Raw genomic sequence first — 22,357 nt, 5'->3', positions numbered from 1 at the left:
GCTGAGATCTGTATCGTGTGCATTTTGGAACTCTTTTCTTTTAGGCTTGGCTGACATAAATTCTTCCAAAGGATTTCATCACGTGGATGTGTTAGGCGGAGCATACAGTCCTAAGGCAATTTAGTGTAGGATAAAATGGAATTTTCCCAGCTTTCGGTAGTAAAATGATGGCTGGTTCTACAGACTTGGCGTATCAAAGGCATTAAAATGCGAGTTTGGAATCCTATCTAAGCAAAGACTCTCCAGATAGTAATCATATGTATTTGTGTTTTCCCTCCTATTGGTTTGATTTTATGTATATACCAGCAAAAAAACTGGTTGTAATTTAAAATATAATGGGAACTAACCTTCTGTCCCCACCCCCCCCCAGGGTGGCCTGGTGAGGCCATGGGGGGGGCTTTTCAGTGTGGGAGGGTAGTGCTGGCGAGGACTCACCTCCTCTCTCCCTCCATGCCCAGGGCAGGTCCGCTGAAGCCTGGAGAGTCCATGGTGGGCCTTTTTGAGGTGGGGAGAGTGCTAGCCTTCCCTGCCCCCCCACTCACCGGTGAGGCTAGGGTTCACCCCTCCCAGGTCCTGGTCCCAGCTGCAGTCCCAGGCCCTCCTCCTTCCTCCCAGCTTGTGCTCGTTGGCAGCATTACCTCTCACAATAAATAAAGTGGAGCAGGATGGCAGTGGAGGGGGATGCAGCCAGGGGTGGGACAGCCTACCCGACTGGCTGTTGGTTGGATGGATGGCCTATCAGGGGTGGGACAGCCTGCTTGATTGGACATTTGTTGGACAGAAGGCCAATCGGGTACATGATGATTCACAACTCTTCCCACCATCCCTGTCCAACTTTATGGTACAGATGCATGTGTGTGTGTGTGTGTATACTTTGTAGTTGTTGACAATAGGAAAGTTTTAAAAATGTGCATGGTTCTCCCATGGAAATCTACTAGATGTAAAAGCAGCTTTTAAAAAGTTTCTCTAAAAGTTGAATTGTGCACCCAAAACATCCATTTATGCTGGTACAGTATTGTGCAATGCGCACCTGTCAAGTCGTATTATTAGGTCATCAGATCTTTTAGCTCATCAGATCTTTTGTTTCTGCATTTGGGGGGAGGCCTCTCATCTCCAGCCAGTTTTTTCTGCTGTCACTCAGCTGGGGGGCCAGGGAAATGGAGGGGGGCATATACAGTAGGGCTGCTTACTTCTAGGAAAGCATTGTCAGGATTTACGAGACCACACATCTATCTATGCAGAAATATTTCTCAGTATGCCTGTAAGAAGAACACCTCCGAACTAATTTTAATGATTCTTACCATATGCGTGTTTTGGTTTGTTTAACGTGGCAGAAATGAAATCTTGCTCCGGGATTCCGTGTGGGAAAACGTCCACAACACACATTGCACCCAGGGCCCTGAGCGATTCTGTGGATTGTCTGCCAAAAAGAAAAAGAATTGGAATGAAATTCAAAACTAGGCACCTCGGGCCTCGTTGCTCGATGTGCACTTCTGTAGAGGCAAGTGTCTCAAGCGTAAGGCCTGATCTTGCAAAAGACTCTGTATATATTCAGTGCTAATTGTTGGTTAACCCAGCGGCAATGAGGAGCAGTGTGAGAAACAGTGGAGGTTACTCCCGGTGTAAACAGTTTGGGGCCAAAGCTTTCAGCTGTTGGAAGCTGCAGCATGGGACTCACTTAATTAAAAATATGTCTGTAGTTTTTTTTTTTTAAACAGGAGTTTGAAAAGCCTTTAGCAAAATATATCCCCCCCCCCCCAATGGAATACAGACACTCCATGCCCTAAAACAGGAAGGCACATAAAAGAATTGTGTTTTCTTCCCTCTCTTCTCACTTGTCTCTCAGACTTGCCTAGGGTTGGGAAATACCTGGAGATCTTTGGGGGTGGAGCCTGAGGAAAGGGAGGGGCTTCAGTGGGGTATCACGCCATTAGGTCCACCATTATCTCCAGGGGAACCACTTCCTGTTGCTTGGAGGTCGGTTGTAATCCCAGGAGATCTCCCTGGAGGCTGGCAACCCTGACCATGTCCAATATAAGAAAAAGTTTTTTTCTAGTATGTTAACAGTTTACATATGTAACGAGGAGCCAAGCCCGTTGCATTCAGGAATACAACGGGTGCTAGATGGGGTGGAGGTGGAAGAACTCCGTGGATGGCCTCTCCCTCTCCCCAGGACCTGGAAAGGCTGCAGGCAGCTGTTAGGGAACTCACCCACAGGGGCAGCTCTCATGCAGCAGGGATCTGCAGCCTCCAAGCCTCAGAGGGAAGTAGGAGGAGGGAGTGGTCAGGGGTGGGGGACGGAATGTGGTTGGCTGGCCACTGGACGGACAGGCAAGCTGGTTGGAGGAAGAGGAACTCAGGGGCGGGACAGCCACCCTGAGTGGGTGTTAAGTGCTGAGTGGCACTTAAGCCATGAGACCAGCTCCTCCTCCTAGGCCTTACCAGAAATATATAGTGGAGCAGATTCTTCTTTTAGGCGTCTCTTAATTGCTATGTTTCCAGTCACTTCATGTGCCAAATTTCAGACCGATGATATTTCCTCTCCTCCGCAATTGTTAAAAGTCCACGAGCGAGGGTTGTGTCATGCTCAAGGCCAAGTGTGAAGAACTGCATTTTTAAATGTGGAGGTTTGAAATGAGCAAAACCTTCACTCTGAATTTTAAAAAAATTATATCTCTCTCTGAGCAGAAAACAGGCAATGTGTGTGTGTGTGTGTGTGGGGGGGGAGTCAGAAAAAAGTCATGGTTCAAACTAAGGAACAAATTACTTGTAAGGCCAATTCTTTATTTATTAAGAAGATACAGGAAAGGAAGGAAGTGTTGGCGGGGGGGGGGAGAATCACTAAGGTAAACTGTTACATAAAATCCCACGTTACCTTTCAGAAGGGAAACCTGAGAATTGGGATGGCCGGCTCCGAATTTGGAAATACCAGGATATTTGGGGGGTGGAGCCTGTAGAGGGCGGAGTTTGAGAAGGGGAGGGGCTTCCGTGGGGTACGCTGCCATAGAATCCTCCTTAAAGTGGCCAGTTGAACCGATCCCTGTAGCTATTACCTTGCAGAGAAGACAGGGCTTAGAACAGAGGGCTCTCTCCCCACAGGGGCTCGGGGCAGTCCACAACAATAACACACATTCGATGAAATCAATCGCAATAATCAAATCACAATTAAATGCATTTTGAAACCCACACTCCCCCGCCTTCCGTCAGCTACCCAAGACTGGACGTGACATCAAATAGGGGGAGCCAAGAAGGCGGAGATGGAGGCAGGCCCATGAAGCTTTGGCCTGCCCTGGTCTCAACCATCGGCCTGGCGGGAAAGTGGCATTTTGAAATTATTTGAAATTATTATATATATTAAAAAGTGGCATTTTACAGGCCCTGCGGAACTTCAGCAGCCCAGTCAGGGCCCAGATAGAAACAGGCCCTGTCTACCAGGTTGGAGCCGGGGCAGAAAGCCCCTTTCTCTAGTTGAGACCAGCCGTGTATAATCTTGGCTAGGGGGCACCAACAAATTGGTGTTTATGGAGCAAATTGCCCTCCAGATGACGGGCGTATTGGGAGAGGTGGTCCTTTAGGGCTGGCTGCTTTCGATGGCGGACTCTGTGTGATTGTATCCCATTGGCCCCTCCCGTTCTCAAGCTCCGCCCTCCTCATCCCACCCTCTCTGTAAACCCCACTGCCCCCAGGCTGCACCATCGAATCTCTAGGTTTTTCCAAAGTTAAGGTTGGCACCCCTAAAGATCAGTGACTGAGGATGATGTCCCTCCCCGCCCCCGGGAGCCACTGCTGTGAGTTCTCAGTTGCAGGCGGGGGAGTCTGAAGCACATTTTTTCATGCTCTTCCCCTGATATCTGTAATCTGAGCCGGGTCTCTGACTGTGTTTTGACTGTTAGGTAATGAGCTTTGGTGGCAGCAAAGAAAAGCTTTAAAGCGCCGTTCTACTTCAGAAAGCTTTCTCTTTCAAGCTCCGTTCCTTCTGACTGAACAAATCCCCCGCTTTTGGGGATTGGGTTGCACTTTTCCTGCTTTCCTCCTCGCGAAGGCGGCCTCTGGAAGCACTTGCCGGCCAGGGGAGGCCTATTAAAAGAACTGTAGGCGTGGAAACAGAGCCTGGCACAATCTCCCTCCCCCTCCCTGTCTCCCTCTCAGTGGACCAGGGGTAGTCAAACTGCGGCCCTCCAGATGTCCATGGACTACAATTCCCAGAAGCGAATGCTGGCAGGGGCTCCTGGGAATTGTAGTCCATGGACATCTGGAGGGCCGCAGTTTGACTACCCCTGCAGTGGACTTTTCTGCTTTCGGTTGCACTGGGGATTGCACAGGCATCTTTAAAGATCCTAGACTGGTCTGCAGTGGGCTTACAGGCAAAAACAAGTCTTCCTCCAGAAAGGGGCCAAGTCTATTTTTGGATTCCAGAAACCCTTCAAGTAGGGTGGCCCTTTTCTCCAGGTCTCGGTCACTTGGTGATGAGTTGTGGTCCCAGGAGATCTCCAGCCACTACTTGGCAACCGTAACTTCAAGTAGAACAAAGAGAGGTTCAAGTGGGGTAGCCGTGTTGGTCTGAAGCAGCACGACAAAACAAAATCAGAGTCCAATGGCATCTTTAAGACTAAGAAAGATTTATTCAAGGCGTGAGCTTTCGAGTGCAAGCCCTCTTCCTCAGACGATGACAGTGGAAATATAAAGTTAATCCTGTTAAATTAGTAAACTGTGTCACGAAATCCAAATACATCTTTAAGATTAACAAAGTTTTATTCAAGGTGTGAGCTTTCGTGGGCATGCTCACTTCCTCAGATGTCATGGGAAGGAAGTAATCCATTCAAACTTCTAGGCAAAGTGTGAGCGTGAATTTACATGCGGCATCATGAGCATGGGTAACAAATTCCAGGGATGAATAGGGAAAAACAAAAATTTGGATTTGTTCACCTTCACTTGAGATGGAATTGCATGGGAAATGTTATGTGTACAACAAAGATGTCCACATTAAGACAATCATGAACAAATATATAATCGGTTGCTGAGAGTGTTAGCTGAGACCTTGCCCTCAAGCCCCCTTCCTGACCCCTCAAGCATGGAAGCATCTTAGGGCATGATCTTCACTGAAGTGGAACATTTGTCTGTCTCAGGAAGGGGGTTCTTTAATCCAGGGGTAGTCAGGATGCTTTGGACTGATCCTACGTTGAGCAGGGGGTTGGAATAGATGGCCTGTATGGCCCCTTCCAACTCTATGATTCTATGATTCTAACCTGTGGTCCTCCAGATGTTAATGGACTACAATTCCCATGAGCCCCTGCCAGCATTTGCTGGCAGGGGCTCATGGGACTTGTAGTCCATTAACATCTGGAGGACCATAGGTTGACTATCCCTGCTTTAAGCGACCACTCTTAAGCGCTACACCTGTCTGGTTTTTTTTGTGTTGGCAAACAACCAAGTAATGAACAAACTGAGCCTTTTCCCCTCTTTGCCAACTAATATGAGTCTATTTCAAGAAACCCCATTCTACATGGGATAGAGTAGAGACGATACTAATCTAGCTAGGAGGGTTAGAGATGCATGAAGCACGTTCCACCCTTATGGTGCCAAGATGGGGAGAAGAAGAGAGGCGTAGTGTGGAGAGAAGGTGCCAAGCCAGAAGGAAGGAGGTTTCTGTAAGAGCAGCAGTCTACAACAGTGATATCATAAGGGCAATAGAAGGGAAAGATTATCATGGTCCTGGCTACAGATACCAGATTCCCACTGGGGCGGAGGGAGTTCCCACTTTGATGTTGCTCCCCCTGCTTTGAAGGTTCTAGAAAGCAGGCAGAAATGTCTCCCCTGAACAGCCCTTTTGCAATGATCCTTCTCCCCCCCCCCCCCCCCGGACCTCTCCCAGGAAAAGGAACAGCGTCCTGACATGCTGACATCACCCAGAAGTGACATCAGCACACTGGGGTCTTAGGGTGTGTGTGTGTGTGACATTTTTTATTTATTTAATGTATATTATATACTGCCAACCCAGTGAGCTGGGCTCAGTAAGCCACCCTACTCAACGAGCCGTTCTAGATTTTGGCCCAAACTCCATTGTTTGAGGCTGATTGTTTTACCATAGAGTTTCCCCAAAAGCGAGAGCATGCCCCTGACGTCTCTGACATCACTTCTGGGTGATGTCAGCATGCCAGGGCACTCTTCTAGGTTCGGGTAAGCGGGTGGGCGATGCTCACGGAGAGCGCCCCTCCCACCGATGGCATGGCATGGCCTGGTGACCATAGCCCTGGCCTATCTATCTCTCTGCCTCTCTATGGTTCCCCTCTGAAGATTATGCTAAGGGACAGTGCAAAGTCCTTCACTTCCAACACACATAACTAGGGTTATCAGGTGGTGACTACAGATCTCCAGAGATTACAACTGATCTCCAAGCAGTCCAGATAATCCCCCCCCCCCCCCCGGGAAAATGATTGCATTGAAAGGCAGACTCTATGGCATTGCATCCCATTGAAGATCCACCCTTCCTGAAGCTCCTCACCCCAAACCTCCTGGAATTTTGCATCCCAGATCTGGCAACCCTGCATGTCACTGTGGGTTATCGGATTGGGGGAAGGCCTGTGGAGCTATAACCCAGATGTGCATATCAGTCAGTACCCCCCTCCCCAATCCCCAAGATTGACTCATACCGTCTTGCCTCGGTTTTAGCCTCTTAATAATGTCGAGCCCTCCGCATACTCATTCGGTCTCCTTAAGTGGTTTTAGTGGATGTCATCACACCGGCGAGAGACGCTTCCGGCTTCCGCTGAGACACACTTTTGCAAAACGCAGCCTCGCTGAGTCAAAGGAAATGACTGTGATCTTTACCCTGGTTTAATCTCTGTGGTGTTCTGCTAGGGAGACCTCCCCGTCCCACACAGATCCCTCCTGTTTCTGCGCCTGTCATAAGTAAGGGAACCAGATCCCAAGCAGTCGGGCAATTAGATCTGTATGCCCAGGTGAATTTGGGCCAGTTACCTTCGCTCAGCCTAACCTACCTCGCAGGGGTGTTGCAAGGATAAAACGGAGGAGAGGAGAATGCTGCAAACCAGGGGTGGGAAAACTGTGGCTCTCCAGATGCCCATGGACTACAATGCACATGAGCCCCTGCTGGCAGGGTCTCTTGGGAATTGTAGTCCATGGAGATCTGGAGAGCCACAGTTGTGTTAGCTTCCCATTAGGGGAAGAAGGCAGGGTTAAGGTGAATTAGATAGGAAAAATAGATGCAAAGGATTTGAATCTGTTCTGATGCAGCAGCTCCTCATGCTGGTGTTGGTAGAGTTTAAATATGCAAAGGGCTAGAGCACCAGGTCGCTTAAAACAATAAAAGAGTTTTATTCAGAAGAGAAACAAGTATGTACAGAAAGAGAGACAGACCTAACTATCTAGTGAACCGTTGTGTGTAGTTCAGTAAGACTTCTGGAGGCAAGCAGAGAGGAAGTGTGCTCAAAAAACAGGAAGTGTCCTGTTGAGCCAATCAGGACACTGGGGGAGAAAACCATCAGGAAGTTCCTATCCTATCTAAGCTAAATATCCATCTCCTCCGATGCCCCCTGCAGGACATCCTGTATATTCTGCTCAGTTATGCACACTGCAGATCTTGCATATTCCTACAACTGCGTCAGGGCTGGTTCCGGAGTTTGGGAGGTCCCTGACAGGCAGTGCCTGGAGGCCTCTGCTTTGAATCTACATGCAAATTCGGACATAAAAAGGTCGCTATTTTTTCAGACACCACTGCATCCCTCCCCCCCCCCCCAAGGTGTATTATGGTTGCTTACATACCAAAATAGACGTGTGTGCCAGGAACTTGGCCAGCTCAGTTTAATTTGGGGCTATTTTAAGTCTGAGCTACTTTCGTTCTGACTCTTCCGTGAGCTTGAAATGCACACAATGCTTTTGCAACGTCGTCCCTCTTCATCCGGACTCCTGAGTACGCGGCTTTGTTGCGAGGTTTGAAACTATGCTGCTGCGGAGAACAGGAAGAAACTCATCTGTCGGGAGTCTGGGCGAGCATTTAAAAAGCCAGACCCCCCCCCTTTATTTATTTTTTGCATTTTGTTGGTAAGAATGTTTCCGAGAACACTTTTGGTGCAGCTGCTACAGTGGTTAAGAGCAAGGGCTTCTAATCTGGCAAACTGGGTATGATTCCCCATTCCTCCACGTGCTGCCAGCTGGGTGACGTTGGGCTAGTCACAGTCCTGTTAGAGCTGTCCTCACAGCTCTCTGGGCCTCCCCTCCCTCAGGCAGTGAAAAGTGGGGTATAAAATCCAACCCCGTTTCAATCCGGTCCTACAGCTATTTACAAGTAGGTCAGTTTGGGCCTGTCTTAGTTCTCTCAGAGCTCTCTCAGCCCCACCTTTCTCGCAGAGGTCCCTGTTGTGGAGAGAGGAAGGGAGGGCAACTGTAAGCTGCTTTGAGACTCCTTCAGCTAGAGAAAAGCAGGGTGAAAAACCCAACTGTTTTTCTTCTACTACTTTCTAAAAACACTTGGGGGCATCAGGTCTCAGCATCCATTGGCTTCTCAGGGGAGGGCAGTAGAGAGTCAGTAGAGAGCGGCTGCTTCTCATAAAATTACCTTTCTGTCACATGACTCTCTAGTCTCTGCTTAAAACCTTCCAAAGAAAAGGAAGAAGAGCTGGTTCTTATATGTTGCTTTCCTCTACCCAAAGTGGTGGTGGTGGGGGACTACATGTGTTCACTCCACATAGAGCAGCAAAATTGGCAACATAACTTCTCCCCAGCACAGTTTTTTTGCACTGAGAACTTAAAAAAAAATTACAAATGTTTTGGCCCATAAAGACACTTTTCTGGGAGTAAGTCCTGGCCAGGGATTCTGGTTGGGGGTGGGGCATCACCTGGGCATGGAATTGGGGTCGTTGTGGGTGGGAAGATAGTTGTAAATTTCATGCATTGTGCAGGGGGTTAGAATAGATGACCCCGGAGGTCCCTGGAGTCCCCACTACCTCTCTCTTTTTTGTCCACCCTGAGAGCCGCTCACGCCTTCTACAATCTCCCTCTATCCTAGCTTAGTCAAATAGCTAGAAGCACCCATTCTGTCTTTCCTATCTAGCGTGCAGTTCTCTTACAATAAAGAATGCCTATTTCTTCTTCCTTTACCTGTCACCGGGTTTTTTGGCATGCTTGTCAGTCCTTCCCACTTCACATGCTCCAAGCAGGAAATGAAACACCAAAGTAAACGCAGGGAAGGCGCACGCTGCCATCAGGAGAGAATCCACCTCCCCAGTATTGTTTGAACACTTACCCAAGTACACCTCGGTAAATATGTTTTGTTTCCAGTAAGGTTGGCTGACTTCCCCATTCTCAGCAGGTGCTCTTATTTTCGAAGACTCAGCCAGGAGCAAGGGAGAGGTAACAACTTTGTGGATGGGTCAGGTGGGTCTATCATAAAGCTGGTGCAGCTTAGCGTTACAATGAGAAGAAGAATTGGTATTTATACCCTGCTTTTCTCTCTCTTATTGAGTCTCAAAGCAGCTTGCAGTCCCTTTCCTCTCCCCATGGCAGGTGGGTCTGAGGGAGTTCTGACAGGACCGCTCTGTGAGAACTGCACTATTAGGGCTGTGACTAGCCTAAGGTCACCTAGCTGGCTGCATGGGAGGGAGCGGGGAATCAAACCCGGCTCTTCAGCTTAGAAGACACCATTTTTAACCACTGTACCATGCCAACCTCCAGGAGATGGGTGCAACAAACAGGGGAGAGTGCGCAAGCTAAGCGGAACTGAACTAAAGGAGCCAGGCAGCGCTGGGACCCAGCGTACTCAAAGTCTGATTAAAATATTTTTAAACTCAACTGTGGAATACTGAATATCTTCTTTTAAATGAGATAACAAGTGTCGCTTAAATTAAAGTTTCACTGGCTGTTGAACAACAGTTTCATGTAACAAAATGTTGATTCTTACAAAACGAAAATTACCAGCCCTGCAGTCCACCCTTATTCATGAACTCAAATCAGTCCTTTAATGAAATCATGCTGCGTCATCCCTCACACCGTGAGGTGGCAGCAGCACAATCTTGTGAAAGGACTGATTAGAACACGTTGAGTTCATAAATTGCGGCGAGCTGAAAGGATGATAATATTTGAAAATATTGCACGTGCAGTCTCAATGGTTGTACATAGTATGACCATAGACCAAAGGCATTTCAACCCTGAGGGTCTCCATCAGTGGTCTAGTATAGCGATCCCCAACCTGTGGGCCATGGACCACATGTGGTCCGTCGACTAATTGGAGGTGGGCTGCAAAGGACGCCTTCTCCCCCCCCCCCCCCGGCCCTTTACAACACACTTTGGGTGTCATTGTCTCCCATCACTCCCAGATGGGACTATCTCGTTGCAGAGAAACAAGCTCAGGGTTCCCATTGATTTGTCATTGTCATGAGTTAAAATTTCCATGAAAATAAAATGTTCCTTATGTTCATTGTTGTGGCGTGTCTGTATCTTATTTTGGAGGGATGTTTAAACATTACCATAGCGATCAGAGAGCGTTAGGGCAGTGGTTGAGAGTAGAGGAGTCAACTACCCCTCCACCGGGCCTCAGTAAAATTGTCAAGCATTGAGTGGTCCCCGGTGATAAAAAGGTTGGGGACCACTGGTCTAGTACAATATTGCAATGCGACCTGGTTGGTGGCATCTACCTACATAAAATCGTGACCGTACACCCTGACGACATGCTGAAGCTCCCAAAGACTCCTGTTGGTGGAATCTCCCCCACTGAGGGCCAATTCCTGCTCTTGCTCAGGATTCCGCACCCCCCTTCCAAGAGCAACACAGGGCAGTCTGTGGGCATCCCATAGAGAGGGGAATTTGGGCTAACAGGGAGGCCACAGGAAAGGTGAATGTTAGCTGCTTTGAGACTACTTCTGGTAGAGAAAAGCGGCATATATAACCATCTCTTCTTCTTCATCATTGGCCTCACCTCCCTCCCAGGGTGTTTGTTGTGGGCAGAGGAAAGGGAAGGTGATTGTAAGTTGCTTTGGGACTCCTTTGGGTAGGGAAAAAGTGGCATATAAGAACCAACTCTTCTTCTTCTTCAGTAACCTCAGGGCTCTCTCAACCTCAACTCCCTCACAGGGTGTCTGTTGTGGGGAGAGGAAAGGGAAGGCAATTGGAAGCCGCTTTGAGACTGCTTCTGGTAGAGAAAAGCGGCACCTAAGAACCAACTCTTCTTCTTCTACAGTGGAAAAAAAGACCTGGGATTTTTTTTGGACACTGTTTTTACTGCCCAAAGGAGTCTCCCAAGTGGTTTGCAATCACCTAACCTTCCTCTCCCCACAACATACATCCTGTGAGGCAGGTGGGGCTGGAGAGATCTGAGAGACCTGAGACCAGCTCAAGGTCACATAGCAGGCCTCATGTATCTCTTCCCTCTCTCCTCTCAACACTCACCCTGTGAGACAGGTGGAGCTGGAAAGCTCTTAGAGAAATGTGACTGCTCCAACATCACACAGAAGGCCTCATGTGCCTCCAAGTATCTTAAAATCACCCTGCCTCCTTCTTCCCACAACAGTCACCCTCTCAGGCAGGTGCAGCTGAGAGAGCTTTGAAAGAACTGACTGGCCCAAGGTCACCCAGATGGTTGCACGTGGAGGAGTGGGGACTCAAACCAGCTTTTAACCACTACACCAAGTTGGTTCCCAGAAACATGTATTGTGGTCCTGATCCTAATTGGGGCCACCTATGTTTGGGAAACAAGTTTCCTCACACTTGAGTTGTGACCATCAAAGTCAGGTGAGAGGACCCCACACATCACATGTTAAAAAACGAAATGTGTCGTTTGAACCTAACGGAAGCCAAAACCTTTCCAACCGGCATCAAACATTTTATTTTTTTAATCTGTAGTCCAAGCGGGAAGAAGTTCCGGAGCAAGCCTCAGCTGGCGAGGTACTTGGGGAACACCGTGGACCTCAGCAGCTTCGACTTCCGGACGGGGAAGATGATGCCCAGCAAGCTACAGAAGAACAAACAGCGGTTACGAAATGATTCGCTCAGTCAAAACAAGGTTTGTCAGCAGCCGTGCTTTATTATCATGCAAGCGCAAAACAAAAGCTGAGATCTTCCTTTTCATAAAAAGTGATAATGAATTCAGCTCCCTTTGCATGTATCTTTGTCACAAGATGTCATAGTCCCATTGTATACAGCACTGGTCGGACCACACCTGGAGTACTGTGTGCAGTTCTGGAGGCCTCACTTCAAGAAGGACGTAGATAAAATTGAAAGGAGAGGGACGAAGATGATCTAGGGCCAAGGGAACAAGCCCTATGAAGATAGGTTGAGGGACTTGGGAATGTTCAGCCTGGAGAAAAGGAGGTTGAGAGGGGACATGATAGCCCTCTTTAAGTATTTGAAAGGTTGTCACTTGGAGGAGGGCAGGATGCTGTTCCTGCTGGCTGCAGAGGAGAGGACGCGCAGTAATGGGTTTAAACTACAAGTACAACGATGTAGGCTAGATATCAGGAAAAAAATTTCACAGTCAGAGTCGTTCAGCAGTGGAATAGGCTACCTAAGGAGGTGGTGAGCTCCCCCTCACTGGCAGTCTTCAAGCAAAGGTTGGATGCACACTTTTCTTGGATGCTTCGGGCTGATCCTGCGTTGAGCAGGGTGTTGGACTAGATGGCCTGTATGGCCCCTTCCAACTCTATGATTCTGTGATTCTGTGATTGTTAGCAGTGGGTTTGTGTTTGTGTGGAGTTTTAGCTGCCAGAATACACAGGGAGAAGTCTGGAGTGTAAGACGCGAAATAATTTTTTAAAATGAGCGTCTGTGCATCATTGGAAGTCATAACATCTAGCGCAGTTACCTTTATGTTCACCGTCCCAGCCAATTATGGGCCTGGAGGGGGTGAGAAGGGGCCCCAGGTGGGCGTATGCACAGCTATGCTGCCCAACTTCTTCACAATTGCGCCACTTCTGGGGTTTCTCAAAGCCTTAATGATAGAATCATAGAACCATAGAGTTGGAAGGGGCCACACAGGCCATCTAGTCCAACCCCCTGCTCAACACAGGATCAGCCCTAAGCATCCTAAAGCATCCAAGAAAAGTGTGTACCTTTGCTTGAAGACTGCCAGTGAGGGGAGCTCATCAACAAGAATGTTCCAGGGGTTTCTCATCAGTAAAAAACGTTGAGAAAGGCTGGATTAAGCAGAAAGCTAAATAGTGACCAGCTGAAGGTCAGTGACTCTCATGGCGGAACCGGGGTTTGCACCGGAGCACCCCAGCCATGCCCGCTGTGCTATGATTGCTTGTCCAAATCAGGGTGGTATTTCATGCACCCATCCAAATTGTGTATGTGAAGGTAGTGGCCTGAAATATTCCTTCAAGGTACCCTGGAATCCGTTTTCATGGCGTTTTTTGTGGCCATTATTTTCTTTCTGCTGCGGCTTGGGTTTCTCTCACTTCAAGCTATCCTAGCCAGTCAGGGGATGAGGGCCTGAACATGAACCGATAACCACATAGAATCATAGAGTTGGAAGGGATCTCATGGGTCATTTAGTCCAACCCCCTACACTATGCAGGACACTCACATCCCAATCGCTCATCTACTGTAACCTGCCACCCCTTTGTCGTTGCCTTCTCCTGAAGAAGGCCCTTGCCCCCCCCCAAAAAAATCAGTATTGCCTATTCAGACTGGCATCAGCTCTCCAGGGTGTCTCAACCCAGAAGGTCTTGAACATCACCTACAACCTGATCCTTACTGGAGAGGCTGGGGATTGAACCTGGGACCTTCTGCATGCCAAAGCAGGTGCTCTGCCCCTGGGCCATGGCCTCTTCCCTTAACGAGATGACTTGACCACTTTGTAGCCAGTCAAGTTCAGGAGTGAGGGTTGTGCTTTCTGGACCAGTCACCCAGGCGGTGCCTGCCAATGGCACCGTTGATTCCCTCGTACTGAATTAGCAAAGTCATTTAATTAATTAATTAAGATTCTTATACCGCCCTCCCATACAACCCTGGGCGGTTTACATAAAAAGTAATGTCGGGACAGCTTTTTGAAGCTGTTTTGGAACATTTGTGTGGGCACGTACGCACTTTTCTCCATTGTCAAGCAAGTTTTCGAAACTTGTTCTCTTCTCAGAATGAGTCTGAAAGCAAAAGCTCCCTATTTCAAAACCTACAGTCTGGTGCCAGGGTTAGGGACCCGGATGCAAGTTATGACTTGTCATGGAACTCGCCAGATGCCTCTGGGCCGGTAGTTTGTAAGCTGCTTCCACGCATACTGAATTGCGCACTTTCAACCTGCTCCCAGTGATCTATGCAACTGGAATCTCCTGTGTGAAACAGAATAATCCATTTGGAGACAATTGCTAAAGCACATTAGACATGCATTATTCAGCATGCATGGAAGCATCTTTTGTCCAATGCAGTGGTCCTCAACCTTTTTATCACCGGGGACCAGTCAACACTTGACAATTTTACTGAGGCCGGGGGGGGGGGGGTAGTCTTTTGCCAAGGGATGTTGCCACCGCCGCCTGAGCCCCTGCTCCACTTGCTTTCCCTCCGGTGCCCCTGACTTCCCGCCGCCCGCTGGGGGGCACTGCTAGCAGCAGCTGCACAGTGCCACAACAAGGGGGAGCCCCAGCCAGGGGGCAGGGCAGCCCCCGAGGCAGCAGCCGGGGAGGAGGACAAGGAGGACCCGCGGCCGGTACCAGCTGATCTACAGACCGGTCCCGGTTCCCAGACCAGGGGTTGGGGACCACTGGTCTAATGTACTTCAAGGGATTGTAATAGGGATAAGTTAAAAAAGAGGGAACCATGTACAACAACGTGGAGCAAAGTTTTCTAGAGACATGGCTGAGTGAGTTGGATGTTGAATGCACAGCGTGTGTCAGACGGCCCACAGAATTGCTGAAAATGTTGTTTCATCAGAATCATAGGATCATAGTTGGAAGGGGCTTTGCAGACCATCTAGTCTGCATAAAGCATCCAGGATATATCCAGCCGCTGCTTGAAGACTGCCAGTAAGGGGCAGGGCCAGATTTATCAATAGGCTGACCAGGCCAAAACCTAGGGCAGGGGTAGTCAAACTGCGGCCCTCCAGATGTCCATGGACTACATTTCCCAGAAGCCCCTGCCAGCATTCGCTGGCAGGGGCTTCTGGGAATTGTAGTCCATGGACATCTGGAGGGCCGCAGTTTGACTACCCCTGACCTAGGGCCTCCAACTCTAGGGGGCCTCCAGCCAAGGTGTATAATGTTTCTGACACTGTCATAATCCTTTCTTACACATGCTGTCATAATAAGGTAAAGGTAAAGGTAAAGGTATCCCCTGTGCAAGCACCGAGTCATGTCTGACCCTTGGGGTGACGCCCTCTAGCGTTTTCTTGGCAGACTCAATACGGGGTGGTTTGCCAGTGCCTTACCCAGTCATTACCATTTACCCCCCAGCAAGCTAGGTACTCATTTTACCGACCTCGGAAGGATGGAAGGAGATGGAGGAAACAGGCTCCACCAGGGGGAGGAGCTCATGGGTATTTAGGCTCCGGGGAACGCCCTGGTTGCCCTAGGCAGGGGGGCATGGCCTGGCTTGGCCACAAGTGAAATTGTGGGAGGCCAGAGGAGCAGCCAAAAAGACGGTGTCTCCTGGAATCACCAAGGGGAGCTCTTGTAAGACCCTTTCTGCAGAGAAGGTCCTGCTTGCCCTAGGCCAGTGGTCCCCAACCTTTTTGAGGCTGGGGACCGGCAGGGCAACTGCCCGCCCGCGCATGCCGTGCATTTTGCGCATGCTTTCGCACATGCGCGATTCGGCCGCGCATGCGCAATGTGCGGGCGCAGCCCTGATTCCCTCTCCCCGCCCTCCCGCAGTAAGAAGCTTCCCGGGCCACAAGCTTGCGGCCTGGGAAGTTTTTTACTGCGGGGGGGGGGCGGGGAGAGGGAGCCGCAGCCCGGCGCCAAGGCCTTCGGGCCGCGGGCCGCGGGTTGGGGACCACTGCCCTAGGCAAAGGGGCATGGCCTGGCTTGGCCACAAGTGAAATTGTGGGAGGCCAGAGGAGCAGCCAAAAAGACGGTGTCTCCTGGAATCACCAAGGGGAACGGTTGCAAGACCCTTTCTGCAGAGAAGGTCCTGGTTGCCCTAGATAGAGGGGCATGGCCTGGCTTGGCCACATACGAAATTGGGGGAGGCTGGAAGAGCAGCCAGCAAGGAGCCTCACCTCCCGAAGTGCAGGAAACAGATGGTGAGACCAGGTTTTGAATGGCAAAGTGAACCTCTCGCCTTCTTCAGTGTAGGGAAAGAGGAAAGCATTTCTTTGCCCTTTTATTTTATGCCCTGTGTGTGTTTAAAAGCGCTGTTATTTTATCTCACGTGGTGTGTGCTGGTGGGATTGTCGATTTACAAATCTTAAAAGTGCAAATTAAAGAAGCTTGAGTTTTTGGTATAAAAAAGTGACTGGTAGTGCCAGCACATTGAGAGGGACCAGGGGAGGAAAACAAGATAAAGCTGGGTGGTTGCCAACTCCCAACATTTCAGTGCTGTTACCCTAAAGCAGGAACCTAGCTGAGGGGCCTCACTGTCCCTCGGGGAAGGCTACTAAAGTGGTGAGTGATGGCAGCAATAAAGGAGAGAGAGGCCCCACCCCAAGAAGGGAGTGGAAGGCTGGAACAGGGCCCACAGGCTTGGCATCAGCCACAACATTCTTGACTCCTTTGTTTTCTTTTTTCTGTCCCTTGCCCCGGAGGGATGGACCAGAACCAATGGGATGAAATTAATTCAAAAGAAATTCCGTCTAAACCTCCGGAAGAAGTTCCTGACAGAGCGGTTTCTCAGTGGAACAGGCTTCCTCGCGAGGTGGTGGGTTCTCCATTTTTGGAAACTTGTAAATAGAGGCTGGATAGCCATCTGACACTGATTCTGTGAAGGTTCAAGGGGGTGGCAGGTGATAGTGGGTGAGCGAGAGGGTTGTGAGTGTCCTGCATAGTGCAGGGGGTTGGACTAGATGACCCAGGAGGTCCCTTCCAACTCTATGATTCTATGACTCATCCATCTTCCTTTAGTTGTCAGGGTGCGTGGGGATTGGGGGGGTGCCCACAAATTGAACAGCCTAAGGCCTTTCTTAATCTAAATCTGGACCTCGTGAGGGGGAGATTGCCAGCTCCTTTGGCAGCCGATTCCATTGCTGAACTACTCTGACTGTGAAAATTTCCCTCCTGATTATCTAGCTGGTACTTTTCTATATGACATTTGAACCTATTACTGCTGGTCTTATCCTTCAGTAATGGGTTTAAACATTATGCACATGTTGGATAATGCATTTCCAATGCACGTTAGATTATCCTGTTCTGCACAGGAAAACCCAGCACACTAAAAGTGCATTATCCTACAAGTGCGTAATGGGCAGAATGGTACTGGCTAGATAACGGCAAAAAGAAGAGCTGGTTTATTGTATCCCGCTATTTACTAACCTGAAGGAGTCTCAAAGTGGTTTACAGTTGCCTTCCTCTTTCCACAACAGATACCCTATGAGGTAGAAGAGGGCTTTTTTTTATACCTTGCTTTTGCTCTACCAGAAGGAGTTTCAAAGCAGTTTACAATCGCCTTCTCTTCCTCTCCCCACAACAGTCACCCTGTGAGGAGTGTGGAGCAGAGAGAGCCCTGATAGTACTGCTCTGTGAGAACAGCACTATCATGATTGCGATGAGCCCAAGGTCAGCCATCCAGCTAGCTGCATGTGGAGAAGCGGGGAATCAAACCTGGGTTACCAGATTAGAAACTGCTGCTCTTAACCACTACCCCATGCCAGCTCTCTGGTGATGCTGAGGGAACTCCGAGAGAACTGTGTCTTGCCCAGGATCACCCAGCTGCTCGAGGAGGAGTGGGGAATCCAACCCAGTTCTCCAGAATAGAGCCTCTCGCTCCTAACCACAACACCACGCTGGCTCTAGATCCATCGCTCGTCGAAGACACGGGCAGAATGTGTGGCCCAGGTGTGAAAAAACCTGATCATTTAACTCTCGGTCCTTTCAGAAGCTCTCCCCTTGATCTCTTCGGTGCAACAGGGATCAATAACATGCCTGCATTTCTCTCCCCCTCCCTCCTTTGAACAGGGCAAACCAGACTTAAACACAACCCTGCCGATTAGACAAACAGCGTCCATTTTCAAACAGCCTGTCACCAAGGTCACCAACCACCCCAGTAACAAGGTGAAGTCGGATCCACAGCGAGTGATCGAACAGCCGAGACAGGTAAGCGGAGGAAGGACAACAGTCCCCTGTCCTGGACGGCCTGGGCTAGGCTGCTCTCATCAGATCTCGGAAGCCAAGCAGGGCTGGCCTTGGATGGGAGACGAACAAGGAAGTCCGGGATTGCTGCACAGAGGCAGGCAATGGGAAACCACCTCCAGACATCTCTCTGTAGGGAGACACTACAGCAGGGGTAGTCAGACTGCGGCCCTCCAGATGTCCATGGACTACAATTCCCAGGAGCCCCTGCCAGCGAATGCTGGCAGGGGCTCCTGGGAATTGTAGTCCATGGACATCTGGAGGGCCGCAGTTTGACTACCCCTGCCCTACAGGATCGCCATAGATCAGCTGAGATTTGACGCCACTTTCTCCCCCCGGAAAAGCAGAAATCAGCAAGCAAGCCTCCACAGGAGCCGTTGCATCACTGCTCAGTTCGGGGCACTGTGGCTCTGTGGTGGAGCATCTGCCCGGCATGCAGGAAGTCCCAGGTTCCATCTTTGGCATCTCCAGCGTAAAAGGATCAGGTGTAAGGGGATGTGAAAGATCTTTCCCTGAGACCCTGGAGAGCCACTGCCAGTCTGACTAGGTGGACCAAGGGTCTGACTCAGAGAAAGGCAGCTTCCAAAATGAGTTGGGGTTTTTTAAATGACATGAAGATTTTGGCACTTTCCCCATGAGCACGTGCAGCTATGAAGATAGGTTGAGCGACTTGGGGATGTTCAGCCTGGAGAAAAGGAGGTTGAGAGGGGACATGATAGCCCTCTTTAAGTATTTGAAAGGTTGTCACTTGGAGGAGGGCAGGATGCTGTTTCTGTTGGCTGCAGAGGAGAGGACACGCAGTAATGGGTTTAAACTTCAAGTACAACGATATAGGCTAGATATCAGGAAAAAAAATTTCACAGAGTAGTTCAGCAGTGGAATAGGCTGCCTAAGGAGGTGGTGAGCTCCCCCTCACTGGCAGTCTTCAAGCAAAGGTTGGATACACACTTTTCTTGGATGCTTTAGGATGCTTTGGGCTGATCCTGCGTTGAGCAGGGGGTTGGACTAGATGGCCTCTATGGCCCCTTCCAACTCTATGATTCTGTGATTCTGCAGCTGCCTTATACTGAATCCATCCAAATCAGTATTATCTACTCAGATCGGCAGCAGCTCTCCAGGGTCCAAGGTCGAAAGCTTTTGCATGATGACTGCCTGTTTCTTTGCAAATTGGGGATGCCGAAGGCTGAACCAGGGACCACCATCTTCGTAATACCAACCGTCATGAAACCCTGGACTTGATTACTGGGGGATTTGCGGGGTTTAAGATGTTTGTAAGATGAAGACTTTTTCTAAATGCACATTTCCTCCTCTGTCTTCCAGATGTGTAGTTGTAAGTTCATCTTTTTTTTTTTACTAGCCTTTCCTCTTAGACCAGGGGTAGTCAAACTGTGGCCCTCCAGATGTCCATGGACTACAATTCCCATGAGCCCCTGCCATCATTCGCTGGCAGGGGCTCGTGGGAATTGTAGTCCATGGACATCTAGAGGGCCGCAGTTTGACTACCCTTGGATTAGACCCTCCTAAAATAAGCTTATCCTCCTGGGTGACCTTGAACTCTCAATGCAGAAGCCCTGGTCGGTTCCCAAAATAAATAATCTGCTTGGAAGAGACCCAAGAGTTACCTGTAATCACAGATGTTCCTGGGAACCAGATGTTTTCCTCCTATATTTCTGCAGCCCCTTTCACATGAAGTTGCTTTTACTGCAAGTAACGGACACAAGGTGGTGCTGCGAATCTTTGCTCAGCACTAGCATTCCCCCCCCCCCCCCGGAAACATGGACGGACTCGGATGGATTTGCAACATTTCAGTTGTTATTCTGAAAAACCAACAAAACAGGCTTCAAGTTGGCTTAAAATAACCTTCATTTTCTTCCGGCCTGTTAAATTTTAAAACATGGGGGGGGGGAGACACACCTGTGCCCCTGCTTTAAAAGTAAATATTTATCGTATGACGTTTGTCGTGTAACCAGGAAATCTGAGGATTGCCTGGAAGCCAGGAAAGGAACTTTTGGAGGGGGTTTGCCATTTCTTGCCTCCATGTCATGACCCCTCGTGGTATTTGGGGAAACTCCATCCAAATCCTTGGCAGTCTGCCACCCAAATACAAACCAGATGTCAGCCCTGCTTAGCTTCTGAGATCTGTAAAAGTAAAGTTTGCCATCTTGTCACAATGAACGTATGGCAACCTGCCTTGGGGTTTTTAAAGCATGTGACAGTCAGATGTGGATTGCCATGGCCTGCCTCTGCATAGGAACCCTGAACAGGCTTGGTGGTCTCCCATTCAAGTACTAACATGGACTGAATCCATTAAGCTTCCGGGCTCTGATGAGATCTGGACAGCCAGAACGGGTGAGGACAAACGTGATGCCTGTGGACGGGCAATTCGGCTCGGATAAGCTTGAAAATACTCCAGTCAGTGCTGATTGGAGTATTTTCGGGCTTACCTGCTGGATCACACAGCCTATCAGTTTTAATTGGGCAAATCAGACAAGCCCAAATCAATTTGGCTGATTCGAGATTCAGCTGAGAGCCCCCCAAACAGCTGAGCCTGAGGCTCAGCTGTTTGGTGGGCTCTTTAAATGCCCCCTCCCTCTCCAGGCAGTGCAGAGATGGCTGAGGGAGGGAAGAGCCCACCAAACAGGGAGGGAAGGTTTTGCAGGAGAGAAGAACCAACCAACCACCAAACCTGAAGCCTGAGGTTCAGCTGTTTGGTGGATTCTTTAAATGCCCCCTCCCTGCCTCCCCAGGCAGTGCAGAGATGGCTGAGGGAGGGAAGGATTTGAGGAGAGAAGAGCCTGCCAACCACCGAACCTGAGGCCTCAGGCTTAGTGGTTTGGTGGGTTCTTTAAATGCCCTCTCCCTCCCCAGGCAGTGCAGAGATGGCTGAGGGAGGGAAGAGCCCACCAAACAGGGAGGGAGGGTTTGCAGGAGAGAAGAACCAACCAACCACCAAACCTGAGGCCTGAGGCTCAGCTGTTTGGTGGGTTCTTTAAATGCCCCCTCCCTCCCCAGGCAGTGCAGAGATGGCCGAGGGAGGGAAGGATTTGAGGGAGAGGAGAGCCCACCAACCACCGAACCTGAGGCCTAAGGCTCAGCTGTTTGATGAGCTCTTTAAATGCCCCTCCCTCAGAGTCCTCTGAAACTTGCAAACCCGGATAAGCTAGCTGTCAGACTATGTGAGGGATAGATGGTTTGAATCCCTCCTCCTGCAAAGCCCAAGCTGATCCAGAGAGAGAAGCCTCTCCCCAAATCAGCTGGCTGTTAAGCAGTTTAACAGCCTTCCCCCACCTGACATACCTTTTATCTCTCTGAGAGACTTCTCTCAATGTCATCAGCTGTTGGGCAAGCTCCCAGGCATTTATGGGGATATCCCTTTAAATGCTTCAGAGCCTGAACTGATTCAGCTGTACCCAAATCACCTGAATCTGAATGCCTTTGCTGATACTGTGGTTCAGGTGATTCAGGTATACCCAAATCATTTCCTGCCAAATCTAAACCGCACTGAATTTTCCTTTGGTGTAAGTCCCTAGAGATGCCTAGACATACAGTGAGATCTTAATCTGTATTGTGTATTCAGGCTGGCAGTGGCTCCCAGGGTCTTTCAACCTCATCTGCTACCGGATCTATTTAACTTGAGATGCCAGGAATAGAACCTGGGACCTTCTGCGTGCCAAGCAGATGCTCTACCCCTGAGCCTCAGGCCCTGACAAATCCTGTTAAGAATTGAGTCGTAGTAAAAGATGTACAGGGCTTTAGCCTGACGCTCTGGACTTGTGAAGCCCTTCCAAGTAGACAGTACTGACCTCGTGTCCAGTTCTGGGTGCCTTAGTTGAAGAAGGATATGGACCAGTTGGAGCATGTTCAGAGACGGGTGACTAGGACGGTTCAGGGGTTGGAATCCAGGCCTTATGAAGAGAGGTTGAGAGAGTTGGAAATATTTAGGAGGTGGTGGAGTCTCCTCAGTTGGAAATATTTAGGAGGAGCTTGAATGGGCAGCTGTCGGGCTGGACTGGATGACCCTTTGTGGTCTCTTCCACGGCTCGGTGTGATTCTTTAACAGACCACTGCGTTGGCTCAATAGAGGGCAGCTTCCTAAGGCACACGTATTTTTGTAGTCTTAAAAAAAATCAGTTCTC

General features: G+C 49.5%; 1 protein-coding gene across 1 annotated transcript in view; it reads left to right on the top strand.

Moving 5' to 3' along the window:
• MBD2 (methyl-CpG binding domain protein 2) overlaps positions 1 to 22,357 on the top strand; it is a 53,029-nt gene that overhangs the window by 13,532 nt on the left and 17,140 nt on the right. Inside the window, exons 2-3 of the mRNA XM_077346798.1 lie at positions 11,854 to 12,013; positions 18,048 to 18,185. Of these exons, the coding sequence (XP_077202913.1) occupies positions 11,854 to 12,013; positions 18,048 to 18,185 (298 nt within the window). The remainder of the gene's footprint in view (positions 1 to 11,853; positions 12,014 to 18,047; positions 18,186 to 22,357) is intronic.

The sequence above is a fragment of the Paroedura picta genome, chromosome 7, assembly GCF_049243985.1.
Source record: "Paroedura picta isolate Pp20150507F chromosome 7, Ppicta_v3.0, whole genome shotgun sequence".
NCBI classification, from domain to species: domain Eukaryota; kingdom Metazoa; phylum Chordata; class Lepidosauria; order Squamata; family Gekkonidae; genus Paroedura; species Paroedura picta.
The sequence above is the reverse complement of the archived record's forward strand: the minus strand, read 5'-3'. Positions and strand labels throughout refer to the sequence as shown.